The following is a 19,748-nucleotide window of genomic DNA, read 5'->3' on the forward strand; positions in this document are numbered from 1 at the left end:
AAAAAAAAGAAAAAAGAAAGAAAGAAACATGAGCACTTAACCAACTTAAGATACTGTCTTGTTTTATTCACCCGTGCATTTTGGTGGACCATGGACCAATTCACAACTCATTTTCTGAAAGCCTGATCTATTACACTTTATATAACAAATCTGTATAGTAGTCTAACTCCCTCCTCCAGCAGGGACAGAAGGCAACTGTGTCTCATAAACAACCCCAAAACATCAGGCCACCTTAAGGGGGTGCAAACTGTAATACAAGCATGTAATTACATAACCAGCACATGGTAAATCTGAACATTTCTGTCACAGAAATCTAATATAGTTATATACATGTCAGACATTCTTTGTCATAAATATATTTTGCCTTTAAAGATATTATGCCTTCTCAGAGCACTATCATTATGTGTAATTTTTTCCTATACTTTAAGAAGGATGAGTAAACTGCTAAACACTACATGGCATTGCTTCTTGTTAAAGATACACTTAATACAGCTTTAAAATTCACTAAAACTGGAGAGTTCCCATTATGGTTCAGTGGGTTAAGAATCAGAGTAGCATCTATGAGGATGCAGGTTTGATCCCTGCCTCACTCAGTGGACTAAGGATGTGGCACTGCCGCAAGCTGAGGCATAGTCACAGACACAGCTCAGATCTGATATTGCTGTGGCTGTGGTGTAGGCCTACAGCTGCAGCTCCAATTCAACCCCTAGCCTGGGAACTTCCATATGCGATAGGTGCAGCCCTAAAGAGGAAAAAAAATTTAAAAATAAAAAATAAAGAATTTTCTAAAAGAAATGCACTAGAAAAAGCTAGTAACTTACTGAAAATAGAAAAACAAAACAGAGAATTCACATCGTGTTCAATCTTAAGTATGTTCTTAAGTTATTGATAACAAAGCCCTAAAATTTGTGCCATTGACCCAGTATGATCAAATATTTATTTTGAAGTATAAAATGGTTATAAATATTATCTGCCAAATTCAAGGATTCGTAACTTATCTAATTAAAAGATAGTTACAAAAAGAGGAGTTCCTGGCATGGCACAGCAGAAACAAATCCAACTAGGAACCATGAAGTTGCGAGTTCGATCCATGGCCTCGTTCAGTGGGTTAAGGATCTGGTGTTGCCGTGAGCTGTGGTGTAGGTCACAGACGTGGCTTGGATCCTGTATTGCTATGGCTCTGGCGTAGGCCGGGCAGCTACAGCTCTGATTTGACCACTAGCCTGGGAACCTCCATATGCCAAAGATGAGGCCCTAAAAAAAAAAGATAGTTATAAAAAGAGAATGGATGTACTCAAATCCAGCACATAGGAGCAAAATGTCAACTACTTTATCAAAGGACTTTAGGCTGCACGATATCCTCCAGGCTCCTGGTGTGTACTGGAGCCTCTGACCCTCAGTTGTGCGCTAAAAGCCTGGTGAGGAAAAATCAACCTCCACAGCAAAACCATGAAATAACTACAGGGAAGACATTCTTTCAAGATGTCTACTATCAGCCTACATTTTGAACATTTTCTTTTTTGTGTTACAAACAGAACACTTTCCCAGAAAAAATACTACTTTCTCCCAATACAGGCAAAAAGATGTGTCACAATTACTGTTAATGACACTCAGTGCTGCACAGCTTACCTCTGGGATCCCAGAGCCACAGGCATACGGAGCAAACACCTTTACCAGGGAAACGGCAAGGAAGGCAAAACTCAAGGCCCAGAATATGTACATTATGTAGTTCATGATGTATGAGCCAGGACCCTGCAAAGCAAATAGTTTGACAGTAGGAACTTAACTTACAGGCACCACTGATGCCATGCTTCCACCTAAGCAGCATGGGCTCTGGGTTTCCTTCCACAGAAATCCTGGCTCTATGTGAACAAAATATTTAAGTAGAATCCAAAGACACATGTGTACACATACCAAGGAGACTTAATCTAGTTACTACCTTCCTGAGCTTTCTCCCATCCCCCAATCTATTGCCAAGAATCTCAGCTGCACTTCAGTCTCTGCCAACCCGCAACTACTTTCTGGAAACAGCTGGTGAAGACAAGACTGCCTTCACACTCAGATTTCATTTTGCTGCAGTTCTCTCTGACTATCAAGTGAGAAACAGTACACTGCCCCACTCACCAGCAGATATATTCTTTTCAGCTCTGAGATTCAGCTATAACAAAATTTTTAAAACGTATCTGTATCTGATCATGTATATACAGATAAAACATAATAAGTTAACTTCTAAAATGTTCCTAATAGAAAAACAACAGTAAAATAAAAACATTTAAATATTGTAATGTCACAAAAAAAAAATAGGGATTTAAGATATCTCCAGTTAGAAAACTTATTTTAACTAAATTTTTGATAATTCGTACCTCCCAAACAATTGTGATGTAATGTGTTAAATAGTTTTAATAATTTGACTTCATATTAACTTTTTGGGGTTGCACAGGTCCTATCACACTTCTTTTCTACAATAAGAAATACATTTCACTGCAAATCAAAACTACCATGAGATACCACCTCACACCAATCAGAATGGCCATCATTAATTAAGTCCACAAATAACAAGTGCTGGAGGGGTTGTGGAGAAAAGGGAACCCTCCTGCACTGCTGGTGGGAATGTAATCTGGTACAGCCACTGTGGAGAACAGTTTGGAGATACCTCAGAAATCTATACATAGAACTTCCATATAACCCCACAATCCCACTCCTGGGCATATATCCGGACAAAACTCTACTTAAAAGAGACACATGCACCTGCATGTTAATTGCAGCACTATTCACAATAGCCAGGACATGGAAACAACCCAAATGTCCATCGACAGATGATTGGATTCGGAAGATGTGGTATATATACACAATGGAATACTACTCAGCCATAAAAAAGAACGACATAATACCATTTATAGCAACATGGGTGGAACTAGAGACTCTCATACTGAGTAAAATAAGTCAGAAAAAGAAAGACAAATGCCATATAATTTCACTTATAACTGGAATCTAATATACAGCACAAATGAACATTTCCACAGAAAAGAAAATCATGGACCTGGAGAATAGACTTGTGGCCTCCTGCGGCAGGGTGGGGGAGGGAGTAGGAGGGATCAGGAGCTTCGGGTTATCAGATACAACTTGGAATGGATTTACAATGAGATCCTGCTGAGTAGCATTGAGAACTATGTCTAGATACTTATACTGTAACAGAACGAAGGGTGGGGAAAAAAAATGTATACATGTAAGTATATCTTGGCCCCCATGCTGTACAGAGGAAAAATAAATTAAAAAAAAAATACATTTCACATAACCCAGTAGACTTTTATGTGATTATGCAGTTAATAAAGGAGCTTCTTGAAACAATACTTAATTTGCTACAATGTATTCTCATATTTTCCACTCTATCCTATTATATTTCTTTGTCTATTTTCCTTTAATGCAGTTGCAGTCATCTAACCTGATTAATTCCATAATTAAATGAACTGGAGACTCATTTCACTGTATCAACTATTCAGCCACCTTGAGACAAAGCAAGACTTACCTCGGCTTGACCTATGATTAATTCTGCCCATGTTTTCCACTGTGGACATTTATCCCTCTCCTCAAATGTTGTTTCATTGGACCCCCAGCAGCACTGCTCGTGGTTGTACCACAGAGCACTCAGGCAGATGCCCTCCTTAAGGTCGGTCATCCAATCGGCAGCAATGTCTATCAGTCCAGCCAATGCCCCTGTGAAAAGATGGCACAGGTGATAAGAGCAGCCCATTTCTGGACACTCACCAACTATCAAGTTACAAGGATCAAGGAAAGCTGGGGACCGTCTGTAAACAAAGGGTTGGAAAAGGAATATTATACCAATTTAAGATTTCCAGATCTTAGTTATAAATAAGTTCATATTACTTTTTAAAAACTGTAAATAGCTATTTTTTAAAATAAAATTGCTATTATTTGAAAGCAAAACTAGTTCCATCATTCAAATTCACGTTGATTTTAAAAATGTGTCTGGGAGTTCCCGTCGTGGCGCAGTGGTTAACGAATCCGACTAGGAACCATGAGGTTGCGGGTTCGGTCCCTGCCCTTGCTCAGTGGGTTAACGATCCGGCGTTGCCGTGAGCTGTGGTGTAGGTTGCAGATGCGGCTCGGATCCCGCGTTGCTGTGGCTCTGGCGTAGGCCGGTGGCTACAGCTCCGATTCGACCCCTAGCCTGGGAACCTCCATATGCCGCAGGAGCGGCCCAAGAAATAGCAACAACAACAACAACAACAACAACAACAACAACAAAAGACAAAAAGACAAAAGAAAAAAAAAAATGTGTCTGAAAGATATTAAACATCTTCCAAAGACAACCACCTGGTAGGAGGGTCTCAACTCCGGTTGAGAAATCAGAATTTTTACTACTCTGTTTCAATCTGAAACCCAATTCATAATTTACAAGGACCTTGATCTCATTAAAATGTAACGTGCATTAGAACTAATGAAACTCATGGCATTAATGAATTACACTAACAGATTATCAGGTTTTTTTCTTTAAATACATAATCAAATATATCAAGATCATTTTACTGACACAATACAAATAGTATACAAATCTATGGTGAAAATCTAGGTCCTCTTCATGCAGAAAGATCAATGGGCCACATAAACAGTGGCCAATTAGAGACACTGGGACCTTCCTCTATTCTTTCCCTCATGCTCTTCAATGGCAGAAGTTGAAAGACATTAAAACAGTCCTTCAGATTTGTCTTCACATCTTCAGCCAGAGGGTCCCAGGCACCCTGCATCTCAGAGGGTGAAACTGGGCTCTCGCCTCTGCTCATCCATGTTCTAGCTACACGGCTTCTCCTCTGTAAGACTCAGACCACAGGGCTTATACACACAAAAAGCTTTCAGAGCAGTGCATGGCACAGGAAACAATAAATATTAGTTATTTGTTATGATGCTTCTCTGACCATCTGGTCCAAACCACAGACTTTACAAATTAAAAAAAAAAACTTAGTGAGAAAGATGAACCAAATTGGACAGACACAGGAAGTGACAGCACAAAGGCGCCAAGATGACTCTGAGCCTCCTGCCCCTAGTCTTCTATGTAAGAAAATTTTTTGAAAGAAAGAAAAAAGACAAATGTTTTTATTTTTTGTTTGGCCTTTGTTTTCGTTTTTGGCTGCTCCTGCGGCATACAGAAGTTACTGGGCCAGGTCTCAAACCCACACCACAGCTGCAACTCAAGCCACCACTTCAATGACAATGCCAAATCCTTAACCGACTGAGCCGCCGGGTAATTCCAAAACAAATGCTTTTAAAAACCCAAAAGTACTTGGAAGAAAACTTCAGAAAGGAGAGAACTATTTATTGTCCTGTTAACCAAAAAAGGATTGCATTAAAAATTTTCTTTGGGAGTTCCCATTGTGGCACAGTGGAAACTAATCCAACTAGTATCCATGAGGATGTGGGTTTGATCCCTGGCTTTGTTCAGTGGGTGGGGGATCCATTAGGGGATCCAGTAGGTCACAGACAAGGTTCAGATCTGGTGTTGCTGTGGCTGTGGTACTGGCCGACAGCTGTGGCTCCAATTTGACCTCTAGCCTGGTAAATTCCAAACGCCGTGGGTGTGGCCCTAAAAAGCAAAAAATAAGAAAATAAAAAATAAATAAAAATTTTCTTTACCTGATGCCAGTCCTGTCAGTGTTACTACCAGCCATCCTGACCATGCATCATACAAACTTTTTGTCATTTCCCATGCTGATTCTTTCTTTTTGCTATTGATCTGAAATTAGAAAGGTTTATGCTTCATTTTTCAAACTATAAATAGAAGCCATAATTCTATAATCTAACAATTTTCTCAGTTATTATGCATGGAACAGTATTTTATAAACTAAAAAATGGGATAGATGAGTTTGGGACACAATCACCAGGTCAGACAGTCGTTATACCTATAAACCAGATGACAAGCATTTTACCCAGAGATCTGTATTTTTAACAAGAACCTCAGAATGAGAGCAGGGCATCCAAAAACCACATAAACTCTGAGGTAGATTGTTTTAAACTGAATCAAAGTTAACTGGTATATATCTTTTTTGTTTGTTTGTTTTTGTTGGGTGGGGGTGGGGGTGGGGGTGGTGGTTAGCCACGCCCTAGGCATATGGATGAGCCCAGGCCAGGGACTGAACCTGGGGATCAAACCCACCATAGCAGTGATCCAGATCCTTAACCTGCTAAGCCACCAAGGAACTCCTAGACATCTTTTATATTAACAGAAATAAGACACTATAGATGGCAATGCCTGCCATTCCCTGGTCATTCTCTAGTTCCAGCAGTGAAGTGGAATGTAATAGTGTTTAAAAGGTAAGGGCAGGGAATAACAGTACAACACCCATAATCGAAGTACAAAATAGCCGTGTGAATAAAGGGGCTGCCAAAACTTGCTGGCCTGTAAACATGTGGGTATGGACAGTTCCAATCCCACTGGCAGGGTCTAATCACTGTGTAAGGCAGAAACATCCTCGATAACTACAGAGAAGGAGGTAAGGTTAGAGGACGGTTATAGAATTTATTTCTAGATCTCACTCCAGACACAAGAAGGCACATCTCTCCTCTCTTACTAAGAATGCATTCGTCAGACACTGCTCGCTAACTAGCCCACACCTCTTCCTTTCTGCCACGATGGCTGTCTCACAAAGCCACATTCTCAGGCTACAATTCCAGTGCTCCTTTGGACCACAGGACTGCTGCAGCCAGAATTCAGTGAACCGATCTCTTTCAAACATTTGGTCTATTTCAAGCCACAAGGCTACATTCAAAAGAATCACATGATAAGTTCTCAGTTGAATGAGGCAGTTTACTCCTTCTGATTGTAAATAACCAATCAACAGGTACAAGATATTCTTTAGGATTGAAGGTAGGGAATTCCCTTCAAAAATAATAAACCCTGCATTGCTTTCTCAATAAGAGTAACTGTAATGTTTAATAAAATATAAAGTAAAAATCGGAAGGTTACCTAAATGTTCATCAATATAGTATTAGCTAAGTAAACTGCAGTACATCTATCTAACAAGAAACTCTATAGTCATTAAAAAAGAATGAGGAGTTCGCATTGTGGCTCAGCAGTTAAGGAACCCAAGTAGCATCCATGAGGACACAGATTCCATTCCTGGCCTCTCTCAGTGCGTTAAAGATCCAACAATGCCATGAGCTGTAGTGTAGGTCACAGATGCAGCTTGGATCCTGCATTAGCGTGGCTGTGGCGTAGGCTGGCAGCTACAGCTCTGATTCAACCCCTAGCCTGGGAACCTCCATATGCCACTAGTGCAGCCCTAAAAAGACAGAAGACCAAAAAAAAAAGAAGAAGAAGAAGATAAATGCAACATCATGCAGGCAAGAGTACAAGTGTGTACAGTATGTTAGCATTTATCTAAGAAAAATAAGCACACTAATATATAAGATTTATTTTTTTTTTTTTTTTTTACGGCCACACCTGTGGCATAAGGAAGTTCCCAGACTAGGGGTCAAATCGGAGCTGCAACTGCCAGCCTATATCACAGCCTCAGCAACTCCAGCTCCTAGCTAAGTCTGTAAACTATGCTGCATTTGCTATAAGCATACTGCTGGTGAGTGTATTATTGGTCATGTTATTCTGACATTACATATCTGTGTGTATACTGGGAGGTGAATCAATACATGTGATGTTGACATTTTTCGTTGGGCTGAAAGGATACAGAATTAAGAGCTAAAAATCAAAGCTCTCTAGTATTTAACTTAAATTAGAGGCTTCCTATACACTTAAGAGGTTATGAACAATGGCCAACCCTGAAGCAATGAGCACCCCTAGTGCTCAGACTGCCAACACACAGTGTTCCTCCTAAGGAACCAGAGCTCCTCAGAGAAACAGCTGACTCCAGGTTTGGTGCAGGATACGTTTAAGAGGAGCCCAGAGCCCAGATCACCATGTTTTCTCAGAAAACATCAAAGTCTACTAAGCACATGTCAAAGGACACGGGCACCAACCTAAATAAGCTCCCTTATGTCGGAAAAGGAAGAATGTGAGTATCAATAAGAATAATAATTGTGATGATTTAAACACATCAAATATGTTTGAATGCATGAGTGCATGAAGATACAGAAACAAAAACTAAACAAAAACCTCACTGGTAAACTCTGAGGATGCTAGTAAGCCAAATGCTTTTAAATGTCCTTCCTTTTCTGTACAATTTGAACTTGAGGGAATCCACATAACTGGTGTGGGAAGTCATCTTAAAAGAAAATCATCAAACTGACAAATAAAAAATGAATGAGAATTAGATTACTACCATGCTGCAAAATACTGAAATAAATACCTGAAATGATATACTGCTTATCTGCTTCAAAATACCCTGGGGTAGGAGTGCTACAAGTATAACAAAAAGCTCAAGGGAAAGGGGACTTCAGTAGGTAAGTAGACCACTGACATGGAAAGCTTTTTTCTAATTCAGTGTTTTAAAAACAATAGTAAGAACATCTACCTGTAGAGCTTCCAGCTTTAATCGACTGCATGCTTCTCTAAGCAAATATTAAAGTACTGAAATGGTATTCGACTTACCTAGAAAGCGATGACTGGTGTGAAGAGCTAGGACAGGCGCTACTTCACTTACTGTTTTACTATCTGAACTGTTTTCAAAGACTGTGGACTACTTTCACAATTGGAGAAAAATGGGATGTGTTGTGGTTTCTTTTAGTTTCAGTCTTCTCTAAAATTTTATGAACATAAGTGCTTATAAAGCCTCTCATAATCCTCACTTTAGAACACATTTCAACCCTCCCTGAACATCTTAGTAATTCTGTAAAGTACATCTGTGTACATACTTCTGTCAAGTACATACCTCCAATTTACAACTGTGTTCACCTAACAATCACACAAGATACGGAATTTATAATGTGTCTGATTTAGGCACGCTGGATTAAAACAGTGGTTCTCGTCGTGTGGCCTAGACACCCTCTGGGTCCCTGAGACCTTCCCCAATGGTCTCCAGGTCAAAGCTAATTTCATAGGAATACTAAAACATGATGTGCTGCTTTCACTGATAACGCAAAGCAGTAATAAAACCGCTGGGTCAACACCCCGGTGGCCATGACATCCCTTCACTGCTGCTGACCAGATAAAAGGTGAGGGCCAGGGTCACTTCAGGTCTGTGAGGAAGGAGTAAAAAGTATTATGCCCAGGCCACTGAGTTCTCTTAATATTATGTGTGGTAACTATGAACACAGCACTTGGGATGCATACTGAAGTATGAGGTTATGTCTCAAGGAAAAGCATTTGGGCAAAATAAACCCCTTACATAGAACACCATTCTTACTGGAAAGACACCAAACCATGGTTTTTCAGCTTGGAAATTTGACAGATATTTTTCTCAAAAATAAACCTAGTAAGCCTACCATTTCAAGTAAAATAAATGCGTATTTGTTTCCAATAATAGAATTTGAGCTTTCAACTAAAAACTAGAATTTTAGAAAACTTGTATCCATCACTTTAAGAATGACAGATTCTAACACTTTTTTTTTTTTTTTGATGGGGGGGGGGTACTGCCCGCGGCAAGCATTAGTTCAGGGGCCAGGATGAAACCTTGCACCACAGCAGTGACAACACAAGATCCTTAACCTGCTAAGTCACCAGGGAACTCCTGACAGACCTCACTACTTAAAAACTTTTCTGAAGAGATCAGTGTTGATATTAACAAAAGTAGGCTTTGTTGATACAGTACAATGATAGTATATGGTGAAAGTGTCAACGACACAAAGAATTGCATAAATCAGTGAATCAATATTTTCCAAAAGATCATGGCATTATGTTACATATCATCCATTCAAAGTTCAACAGGAACCAACAGATTTTATGTAACAGAAGACAAAAAGTTCACTGATACAGTTTCAAATTACAGGTTGCAACTAACCTTTAAGAAATTACCACTAGTCATTGTGGTGCAGCATCTAAGAATACCCACAGTGATCTGAAAAGGTTATTAAAATGCTCCTTGGGTTTTCCAAGGACATGTCTAGATGAGGTTGGATTTGCTTCATGTACTTCAGTCAAAACATATCACAACAGACTGAATGTGACAGCAGATATGAGCAGTTTTTAGTAAACCAGGCAATAACAAATGTGATTTATTAAAATGTAATATAATGTCACTCTCACTAAACATTTTTATTTTGGAAAATATAGTTATTTTTCATAAAAACATGTTTTATGTGACCATGTAATGGATTTACTGTTACTTTTAAATGAATTAATATTTTTCAAATTTCTCAGTTTTAATATCTAACATGGTATACACATCTATTCACATAAATACATACACCAAAACCCCTTAGGTATCATCAGTAACTGCCTAGAGTTTAAAGGGGATCTGAGATGAAAAAGTCTGAGGACTGCTGATTTAGAACAGAGTTCATGTCCCATGTCTAACTTTCAGTTATGCCCTGTTTTTAATGTTTCCAGAAAAGATAAATATTGACTGATGAATCTCAGAAGCAGTACTTTTCATAATGAAAACAATTCAAAGTAATTCTAATCCAGGTTTCATATACATGTATACATCATTATAAAAGGTAATAACTAATTTGCATAAGCAGTTATTTCATTTACAAGTAAATTTCAGAGCTCAAATTTATAAACGACCTTTTGGAATTTGAAATTTTATTTTCAAGGTTTTTTTTTTTTTTTTTTTTTCCTTTTAAAATGTATTTTTCAGAGTTCCCATATGGCTCAGCCAGTTAGGGATCTGGCACTGTCACTGCTGTGTCTCAGGTCACTGCTATGGCATGGGTTCAAACCCTGGCCCAGGAACTTCCACACGCCGAGGGCATGACCAAAAAAAAAGTTATTTTAGTATTACACTACATCAAGATGTCACAATCAACAAAAAAGATAGGTAAGAGGCAGTTTTTAGTGAAGGCTATTCTTTTTTTCATTAGTGATTCATTACTACATCCAATATGCCCTATACAGTTCTGATATTAAAAAAATCTCAGAATTTAAACCAGGAAAGGAGATAAAAGAAAACAGCAAAACACCAGGAAACTATCCCCCCAGCAGACTGCTTCTTTCTCTAACAACTGAGATTATGTAACAGCTTTCCTCTCTCCACAGCTGCTGTGCTGCTCAAAGCCAAGTACCATGCTGGCTTCTACATCTTGAGCTTCCTTGATCTTGCCCCAACTCACATGCCTGTTTTCCCTTCCTTTCCTATTCTGGCTTAGTATAGTTCTTTGATTTTAAACTACTTCAGATCATTTCCAAAAAGATGGCATGTAAATAAACTCTGAAAAAATCACATGGAGAAAAAACATATTACTTACAAAATACAGGAATTTACTTAAATGTACTTCTAACACAGGACATATTTCGGTAGCCCAAGATCAGTGGCAGAAACATATTATTAAATGATATAATTATGCACTATTAATTAAAAGTGACTGAAAACACTTACCCGTCGATGCCTTTCTCTGTCCTTACATTTCTCACGCACCCAATCAATAGTATGGAAATCATCATATGTACCAACACCTGGAATTGGCTCATCCAGAAGGTCCAGTAAGTGTGTGGAACTGTTGATGCTGCCTCCGTTTGTCATCGTGTAATGAGTTCCTACAACGCAGAAAGGAACAATGGGCATGTGCAGTGAGGAACAATGGTGAACTACGTGGCCTCCTCAGCAGTCCTTAGTAATTCATAAAGAAACAGTATCACTGGAAATAATTACAATAAAACAGAGGAAGGAAAGCATTAAGAAAATTTAACCAGTTCCTACTGTGGCTCAGTGGGTTAAGAACTCAACTGCAGTGGCTCAGGTTGCTGCGGAGGCCTGGGTTCAATTCCTGGCCCAGAAACTTCCACGTGCTGTGAGCATGGCCATAAAAAAAAAGAAAGAAAGAAAGAAAATGAAAATTTATCTAAAACTTGGAAATGAGGCAAAAAGACATGGCCTTTAACATTCACACTAGAGAATCAGAAATGCACCTGTCTAACAGTTACTGGGTGCTCGGGGAAGGGAGCTCTGCTGGGCTTACTGTTTACTATTAAGGTGGATTCTGCAACATTGGACAGTGACTTACAGAAGATTGATAAATCAAAAAGCATGACTTCCATCTGGCAAAAGTGTCAAAGAATTGGTCTAGCAAGAATCCTCAGATGCAGTGTGGACTGTGTGTCTGACTGTGTGCTGTGGGGAAGCTCTTTGCCTCCATATGTCTACCTCAGTCTCTCCTCCTCTACATCACTCTGTCATCAAGCTGCCTTCCTCCCTGGACAAGTGTCCATGACACACTTTACAAGCGTGGGATGGTTCAAGGAAGGAGACTGAAGCACAATCACAAAAAAGAAGCTAAAATGGCTCAAATTTGAAAAAAAGTTCAATCTAACACAAAAAAAGAAACACACATCAAACCTACAATATCATGTTCCTCTATCAGATTGGCAAAGATTTAAAAAGTTGGCTAATGTACTGAGTTGGCAAAGTTACAGGGAAAAGAGTTCCTGTCACAAAACTATTAGCTGAAGTATAAACTGGTACATTTTTGGGAAGGCAAAACTACACAGATACTCTCCAATCCAGCAAGTACACATCTAGGAATTTTTCCTGCAGTTATATTTGTATAAATCCACAGTTATGCACAGTATGGGTAGAAATCTTACTAATGCTCTAGAAAGAAAGCAAAAATAAATGAATGCTAAATGCTCAGAATCTAAAAGAGGCATCAGCAGAGCAGCCAGAGTATACATGTTAGGCTTTGGGGGCCGTATTGTCATAACTACTCCATTCCATCAGGGCAGCACAAAAGAAGTCATAGACAATAGATAAATGAATGAGTATGTCTGTGTTTCAGTAATATTTTATTTACAGGTGAAGAGCAACATCCGGCTCAACCCTGACCTCACTCTCTACAGCACAAACCAAGTCAAATGAAGACCTATATCAAGAATTTGGGGGAATTCCTGTCATGGCGCAGTGGAACGAATCCGCCTAGGAACCATGAGATCCCTGACCTTGCTCAGTGAGTTAAGGATCCAGCGTTGCTGCAAGTTGTGGTGTAGGTCACAGACACGGCTCAGATCTGGTGTTACTGTGGCTGTGGCATAGGCCAGCAGCTGCAGCTGAGATTAGACCCTAGTAGCCTGGGAACCTCCATGTGCCTTGGGTGGGGCCCTAAAAAAAAAAGAACTTTTGGGAGTTCCCTGGTGGTCTAGTGGTTAAGGACTCGGCACTGCTACTGCTGTGGCTCGAGTTCAATCCCTGGCCTGGAAACTTCCATGTGCCACAGGCTTAGTCACCCTCCCCACCCCCTCAAAAAAAATTCTATATAAAGGGCACTCTTATAGATAGTAAAGGAGATACAAAGATAATAAAGATATTGTTCCTGAGTTTAAGGTGCAAGGTGGGGATTCTCAGTGCAAATTATATTTTAAAACCAAGTTCCAATATTGAACACTATAAAATCAATGTTAGTTGTGTTATCCACATTTAATCTGTTATAGGGAAATCTTAAGACTATGGTATAGTATATAGAACTAAGTGGGATTAATCCAGGAAAGCTTCCTGAAGAATGTAACTTATAAATTGTAATTTGAAATAATTACACTACAGCTTCACAATGAGAATTACAGCTAGACATATGTCTAAAGCTATTTCTGAAAATAAAAAAAGAAACATAAGATGTGAATACTGTCTGAAAGACAGTTTCTATTACTACTAGAAAAGAATTCGGAAAAAAGATGCTGGTCAAGAAACATTTATGGTAATCCAAGATTGAAAATGATCAAACTTGAATCTTCCGCTGTTAGTGGAAGTAAAGACTGATGCACCCGTTTGGAGGAACAATTTGGAGATGTCTTTCAACACCCACAAGAACTGATTCCACAAGTACACACAGACTTAAACAATGTCATTGAAACACTGTCTGTAATACTGGAAAAGTCAAACCAACAGAAATGTCTCATCCATTGGTAATTAAATTATGTACACATATGCAATGGAAGTATTAAAAAGGAAGAGACAGTCAAGATACACTGATACAGAAAGCTGGTTACAATACATATTTTCAAGTGCAGAGCAGCATGTTTCGTTTGAAAACGATTTGGTAAAATTTATTTTGATTTAAAAGTTATGCTTAGAAAACAGGAAGAAAAGATATAAAACAAAATGTTAATAATGGTTACCTCTAGGAAGCAGAACTGTTAGAAAAAGCAGAGAATGAACTTTGATTTTCTAAATAACCCTTGTGGATTGATATAGCAACGAAAATTACTTTTCTAAATAAACACACACTATTATTTTAATAGAGATGAGACAGTGAGACAGCACCACGAGAACAAAGAATCTCTAATAGATTTATTGCAAGTGAAAAAGCAACAAACTACCCCCAAAAGGCCCAGGCTAGAGTTCTAAACAGCTAGGTAACCTTGGACAAGTCATCTCCTACCTCCCTCTATTTAATACTTTTTAATGTTTGCCTTGGAAAGGTGTAAAACTTCTAAAAGGAAAGTAGTACATTGATTTCACTGTTTTGGCAGAAGCACTCTGAGAATTTACCACTTTGGCTAAGGGTTTAAAGGCCCAATCCCTGGAATGACCCATGTTCACCTGAACAAAACGTATAGTCTGAACCTTATACTTAAAGCTTTACATACATTAGCTCTTTCTTCCTCCCTCTATCCTGATTTTATTCAGTGATTTCCACTTTGTAAAAGCTAAGGCCACAGGTTTTCTTAAGAAAAAGCAACTAGGGAATAAAAACATAAAAGCATTTATAGGCGTTCCCATCATGGCGCAACAGAAACGAATCCAACTAGGAACCATGAGGTTGCGGGTTCGATCCCTGGACTTGCTCAGTGGGTTAAGGATCCGGCATGGCTACAGCTCTGATTAGACCCTATCCTGGAAACCTCCATATGCCGCGGGTGTGGCCCAAAAAAGACAAAAAGACCAAAAAAATAAATAAAAATAAATAAAAGCATTTATAACATCTTGACAAATTTCTCTGAATCCACCTTCTAGATAACATTAAAATCAGTCAGGAGTTACTGCTGTGGCAGAGTGGGGTAAGAATCCAACTACAAAGGCCGAGTAAATAAATGTGGTCAAGTGTTAACACTTCAGGAATCTGGGTGAAAGGAAAATGGGATTCTCTGCACTATTTTTCAACACCTGTAAGTCTGAAATTAAAAGAAAAAAAAATTTTTAAGTCTACTATGATATATTCTGCAAACTTCAGACTACTTCCCCCTATGTTACCCTAGTCTGGGTAGAGTTGAAGAGACATGAAGTACTACTGATCTTATTAGTCTTTTACACAAAAAAACAAAATTTCTATACCATTTCTATACATGCATCCACACCACACATTATCAACCCCATGGTAAGAATTTCCAGCTATCAGCACTACAAAAATAATAAGCAAACAAGAGTTTCCGTCATCGTTCAGTGATAACAAACCCAACTAGTATCCATGAGGATGCAGGTTCAGACCCTGGCCTGGCTCAGTGGGTTAAGGATACAGCATTGCCTTGAGTTATAGTGTAGGTCACAGACGTGGCTCCAATTCCACCCCTAGCCTGGGAACTTCCATGTGCCTCAGGTATGGCCCTTAAAAAAACCCAAAAACAAAAAACAAACAAACAAAAAAAAAAATGGTAATAAGCACACAGAGCGTGTACTCCTCTAACAGACTTCTTTTAAACCAGGATGTAGAGGGAGCCACAGCGCCACACCACACACAGTCACAGAAGCCGTGAGTCCTGCCTCAGGGACTGCAAATCAGTAGCCTGTAGAAACTACCCTGACATCTAATTCACAAAACTATATAGTAATTCAAAATACCTAAAAATTCGAAATATAGTATTAAAACTTTTTAAACCAGAGGACCCAATGCACCAATGTTTTATGTTTGGGGACTTGTCTATAGTGTCCCTTTGAATTTCTGGGGCTGCCACTGCACATGTTAGGGTGGGGATTAGCCAGAGCAGTCTGTGTCCTCAAAAGGCTCCATGAAGATCAGTCTGTCCTGTCAGGCCTAGTTGCTTCTACCTGACACAGCAAGGAGTTCTCTGATAGTGCTGTGGATTAGGATCTGGCATTGTCACTGCTCTGGTACAGGTTTCATCTCTGGCCAGGGAACTTCCACAGGCCATGGACGTAGACAAAAAAAAAAAAAAAAAAAAAAAAAAAAAAATTAAAAAAGCTGAGTCTGGGAGGAACACTCGTCGGTCTTCTTGGTTTGGGGATCCCGCAGAAACAGAGATTCACTGTTTTCTTTCAAAATTATTTCTGAAAGATGTCTGACTCCTTATTGTGACTCTTGCTATCAAATTGGCTTGAAAAGTAACCAAGATGAATTTTGGTATGAAAGTAAAATAAAAACATTTTGCTAGTTGATTAAATATTTCTTTGGCTCTGATAAATATAATTAAAACTAATCTCTAGCAAAAGAAAGGTAGACATTTCAACCTGGCTTTAACCTCTCTCTTTTCACCCTCTTTCTTACAGTACTGGGTTATTATTGACAACTCGAAGATATCATACTGAAATCAATTAACATATTTTTAAAAATCTGAAGTCTGTCATTACAAAACAACTACTAAACAAAATTCAAGAATCAACTGGCTATTTAAAAAAAAAAAGGATTCAAACTTTTACATTGCACATATTTTCTTTCATAGTTTGTCCTGCCAAACATGGAAATCTGAGTCACACAAAGAAGGAGAAAGGGTAAGACTTGTTGTCCTACTCCAAGCTGAGTAGGGAACATTCATTTCTAACAGGATCACAGAAATGCCCGCAGAGCCCACATCAGAAGGAATTTTAAAGGTATTACGTTTCCTAACAATAAGAATGGTTTGTAAATATTCCTAATTATTTTTTTGTGTAAGTTCACTGCAACCTAGATCCATTTAGAGTTTAACTTAGGGTAAAAAGGGATGAATACAAATAAATCTTATCTGTGTGTTAATAAAATACTTTTTTTTTTTTTTTGGCCGCATCCATGGCATATGGAAGTTCCCAGGCTAGGGGTCGAATCAGAGCTACAGCCACAGCAACATCAGATCTGCGCCTCATCTGCAACCTACACCACAGCTCAACAGCAACGCCGGATCCTTAACCCACTGAGAGAAGCCAGGGATCAAACCTGTGTCCTCAAGGATGCTGGTCAGATTCGTTAACTGCTGAGCCACGATGGGAACTCCCTGTTAATAAAATTCTTAAAAACATCAGTATAAGTTGCCCAACTTCACCTCACCACTTTATCTGATGCAGGAATGCAGGTAACACCTTGTAGGTAATGTCACAAGCACAAATTAAAGTTTCTCATACAGAGAGGTGCATTTCTCTTTCCTACAATAATATTTCAAGGGTTGGTTAATTAGGAAATTATAACATGGCTTTCTAAAGCTGACTCTGGGAAGAGAGCTCCAGAAGACAAAGAGGTTTACAGCATGAAAGAAAGAGGTGAGGCTGCACTTCCCTGACTACTGACCTCAGTAATAAAAACCCTTTTTATAGCTGCAGTTAAAAGACATGGTTTACTTGGACTTCCCATTCCTCAAAGCATAGGTGGCTCTCTACCGTGCAGACAGTAGTAGAGATGTACCAGGACACCTTGTGGAAACACTAATCAAGGTTCCTAATCAACACTATTTCCTTGTCCTCTCCACACACATTCCCCCCACCAACTCAGGAAACACCCACTGCCATGGGAAAAGGAACACACAGCAGAACCCACAGATTGAGACTGAGCATCATGGCTTCTAAGATTCAAACTCAGGCTCTTGAAACCCAGAGAAAAAGCAAAATCTTAAAAGCCAGTACCTTTGAGCTGTAAGTGATGGGCTTCTGGGATTTCAAAATGTCTTAAGTAAAAAAGCTTAGAGTTTCTGCAATAAGCTATGGATTGAAAAAAGAACAGATGAAGAAGCAACCCTACCTAGTTACATAAGGTCTGTGGGGGAAGCAAGGAGAGAGAATTGAGTAAACAAGAGAGTTAAAATAGTTCAACTGGCAACTGGTTTCAGCTTTGAACATTTTCTACACAAAAAAAGATAAGCTCAAACTAGCCACATTTGATCTAAGCCACTAAGCTTTTCATTACTTAGTATATTTTCATTACTCAACATACTTTCTAAAAACCACCTCATGTCAATTAAATGCATATGCACATCATCTCCAATGTACTTCAGATTATTTAATTGTTGTTACATACTATCATTTAGAATTATTTGCATTACAAACAGTATAAACCATGAACATAAGTGTACCTACTTGGTCATTCTCTTTTCCAATTAATTTTTAAAATTTTAACATTTTTCTTGTTCTTCATTTTTGTTCCCAACCTCATGTCCTGATATCAATATTAATAATTCAAACATAAAATAACCACATTTCCAGTGACTGTCCTCAGATTAGGGTTACTATTTGCATAATGGACCCTTATTGTTTCTGTCTACCGGGTAACCCTTTCCCCTTCTTTCTGAAATAGAATCCAATTATTTTTAGGAAACCTCTGCCCCTTGCTGCTTGCAGTTGTGGTGAGGGCATCAAGGTATCTTACCCTTCTAATAAAGACCACGCACGCAATCCATGGTAGGCCAAACTACTCCTGGAAATGTGAGCCACGAGCAGAGATACAGAGACAGCAGGAGCCTACTAATTGGAACAACTGAACTTCAAAAGGCCACAGGACAGTCCCCGCTATTTAGATTCCCAGATCCTGGACTCTAAGAAAGTGTAGTCTAAAAGTGTTGGCTCCGACATTAAGACAGATCTTTCCAGGAGGCCTGACCACCTTTACCACCCAACAGCTAAAGAAGAGCAGCACATACAGACCAGGAAAAGGTCATGTTCTTCTCAAGAGAGGCCTAGCAGAGAAATTCCAAGACCTTAATGCACCCTGATGTCGCAAAGACCTAATCAAGTTCCAGCTCTGCCACACACACTAGCTATATGAGCCAGCACAAAGCACCACTAACCTCTTAGAGGTACCTGGGTTTTCTCATCCACTTTTAATAGTGTGTGGTATGAGGACTGGAGATTAAACATGTAAAATAGCTATTAATATATCTGACAAATAGTAGGAAATCAATAAACATAAGTTAATTGTTTCTGCTCAAATATTTTGGTATTTAAAATTTTATCAGGCTGTATTACACTACTCATGCGGTATTAATCTTAAGCAAGAGATGGACAATATGACAAAGAAAAAGTGTCTTACAAATTTGAGCAATGAGTTCTACAACTGTATAGTGAGTCAAAATCCTATAGTTTTTTGTTTTTTCTTTTTTGGCCATAGCATGCAGTGGCTTGATGTGGGATTTCAGTTAACAGGCCAGGGACTGAACCTGGGCTGCAGCCGTCAAAGTGTCAAATGCTAACCACAGGAACTCCCCTGCAGATTTTTTTCCTAACTGAAGTATAGCTGCTTTACATGTTAATTTCTGCTGTACAGCAAAGTAACTCAGTTATACATATACATTTTTTCTTTATTCTGTAACATTATGGTTTATCATAGCATAATGAATATATTCCCCTGTGCTATAAAATAGGACCTTTTTGTTTACCCATTCTACATATAATAATTTGCATTTACTAAGCCGAAACTCCCAGTCCATCTCTCTCCTGAAGCCCCTCCCCCTCGGCAATCACAAGTCAGTTCTCTATGTCTGTGAGTCCATTTTTGTTCTACAGATAGGTTCATTTGTGCCATATTTTAGATTCCACATATAAGTAATATTATATGGTATTTGT

At 38.9% G+C, this 19,748-nt stretch overlaps 1 protein-coding gene across 6 annotated transcripts in view; it reads right to left on the bottom strand.

The window, feature by feature from the left end:
- Window positions 1–19,748, bottom strand: part of CLCN3 (chloride voltage-gated channel 3) — an 89,518-nt gene that overhangs the window by 24,843 nt on the left and 44,927 nt on the right. For all 6 annotated transcript variants that reach the window (XM_001926134.8, XM_005670487.4, XM_084994794.1 and 3 more), the window contains 4 exons: window positions 11,445–11,602; window positions 5,650–5,749; window positions 3,527–3,714; window positions 1,630–1,752 (listed from right to left, as the gene is read on the bottom strand). In XM_001926134.8, coding sequence (XP_001926169.5) covers window positions 1,630–1,752; window positions 3,527–3,714; window positions 5,650–5,749; window positions 11,445–11,602 — 569 coding nt within the window. The remainder of the gene's footprint in view (window positions 1–1,629; window positions 1,753–3,526; window positions 3,715–5,649; window positions 5,750–11,444; window positions 11,603–19,748) is intronic.

Source organism: Sus scrofa, chromosome 14 (assembly GCF_054392235.1).
Source record: "Sus scrofa isolate SSC_HxYL_T2T_F1_AM1 chromosome 14, Sscrofa_HxYL_maternal_Yorkshire_Landrace_v2.0, whole genome shotgun sequence".
NCBI classification, from domain to species: Eukaryota; Metazoa; Chordata; class Mammalia; order Artiodactyla; family Suidae; genus Sus; species Sus scrofa.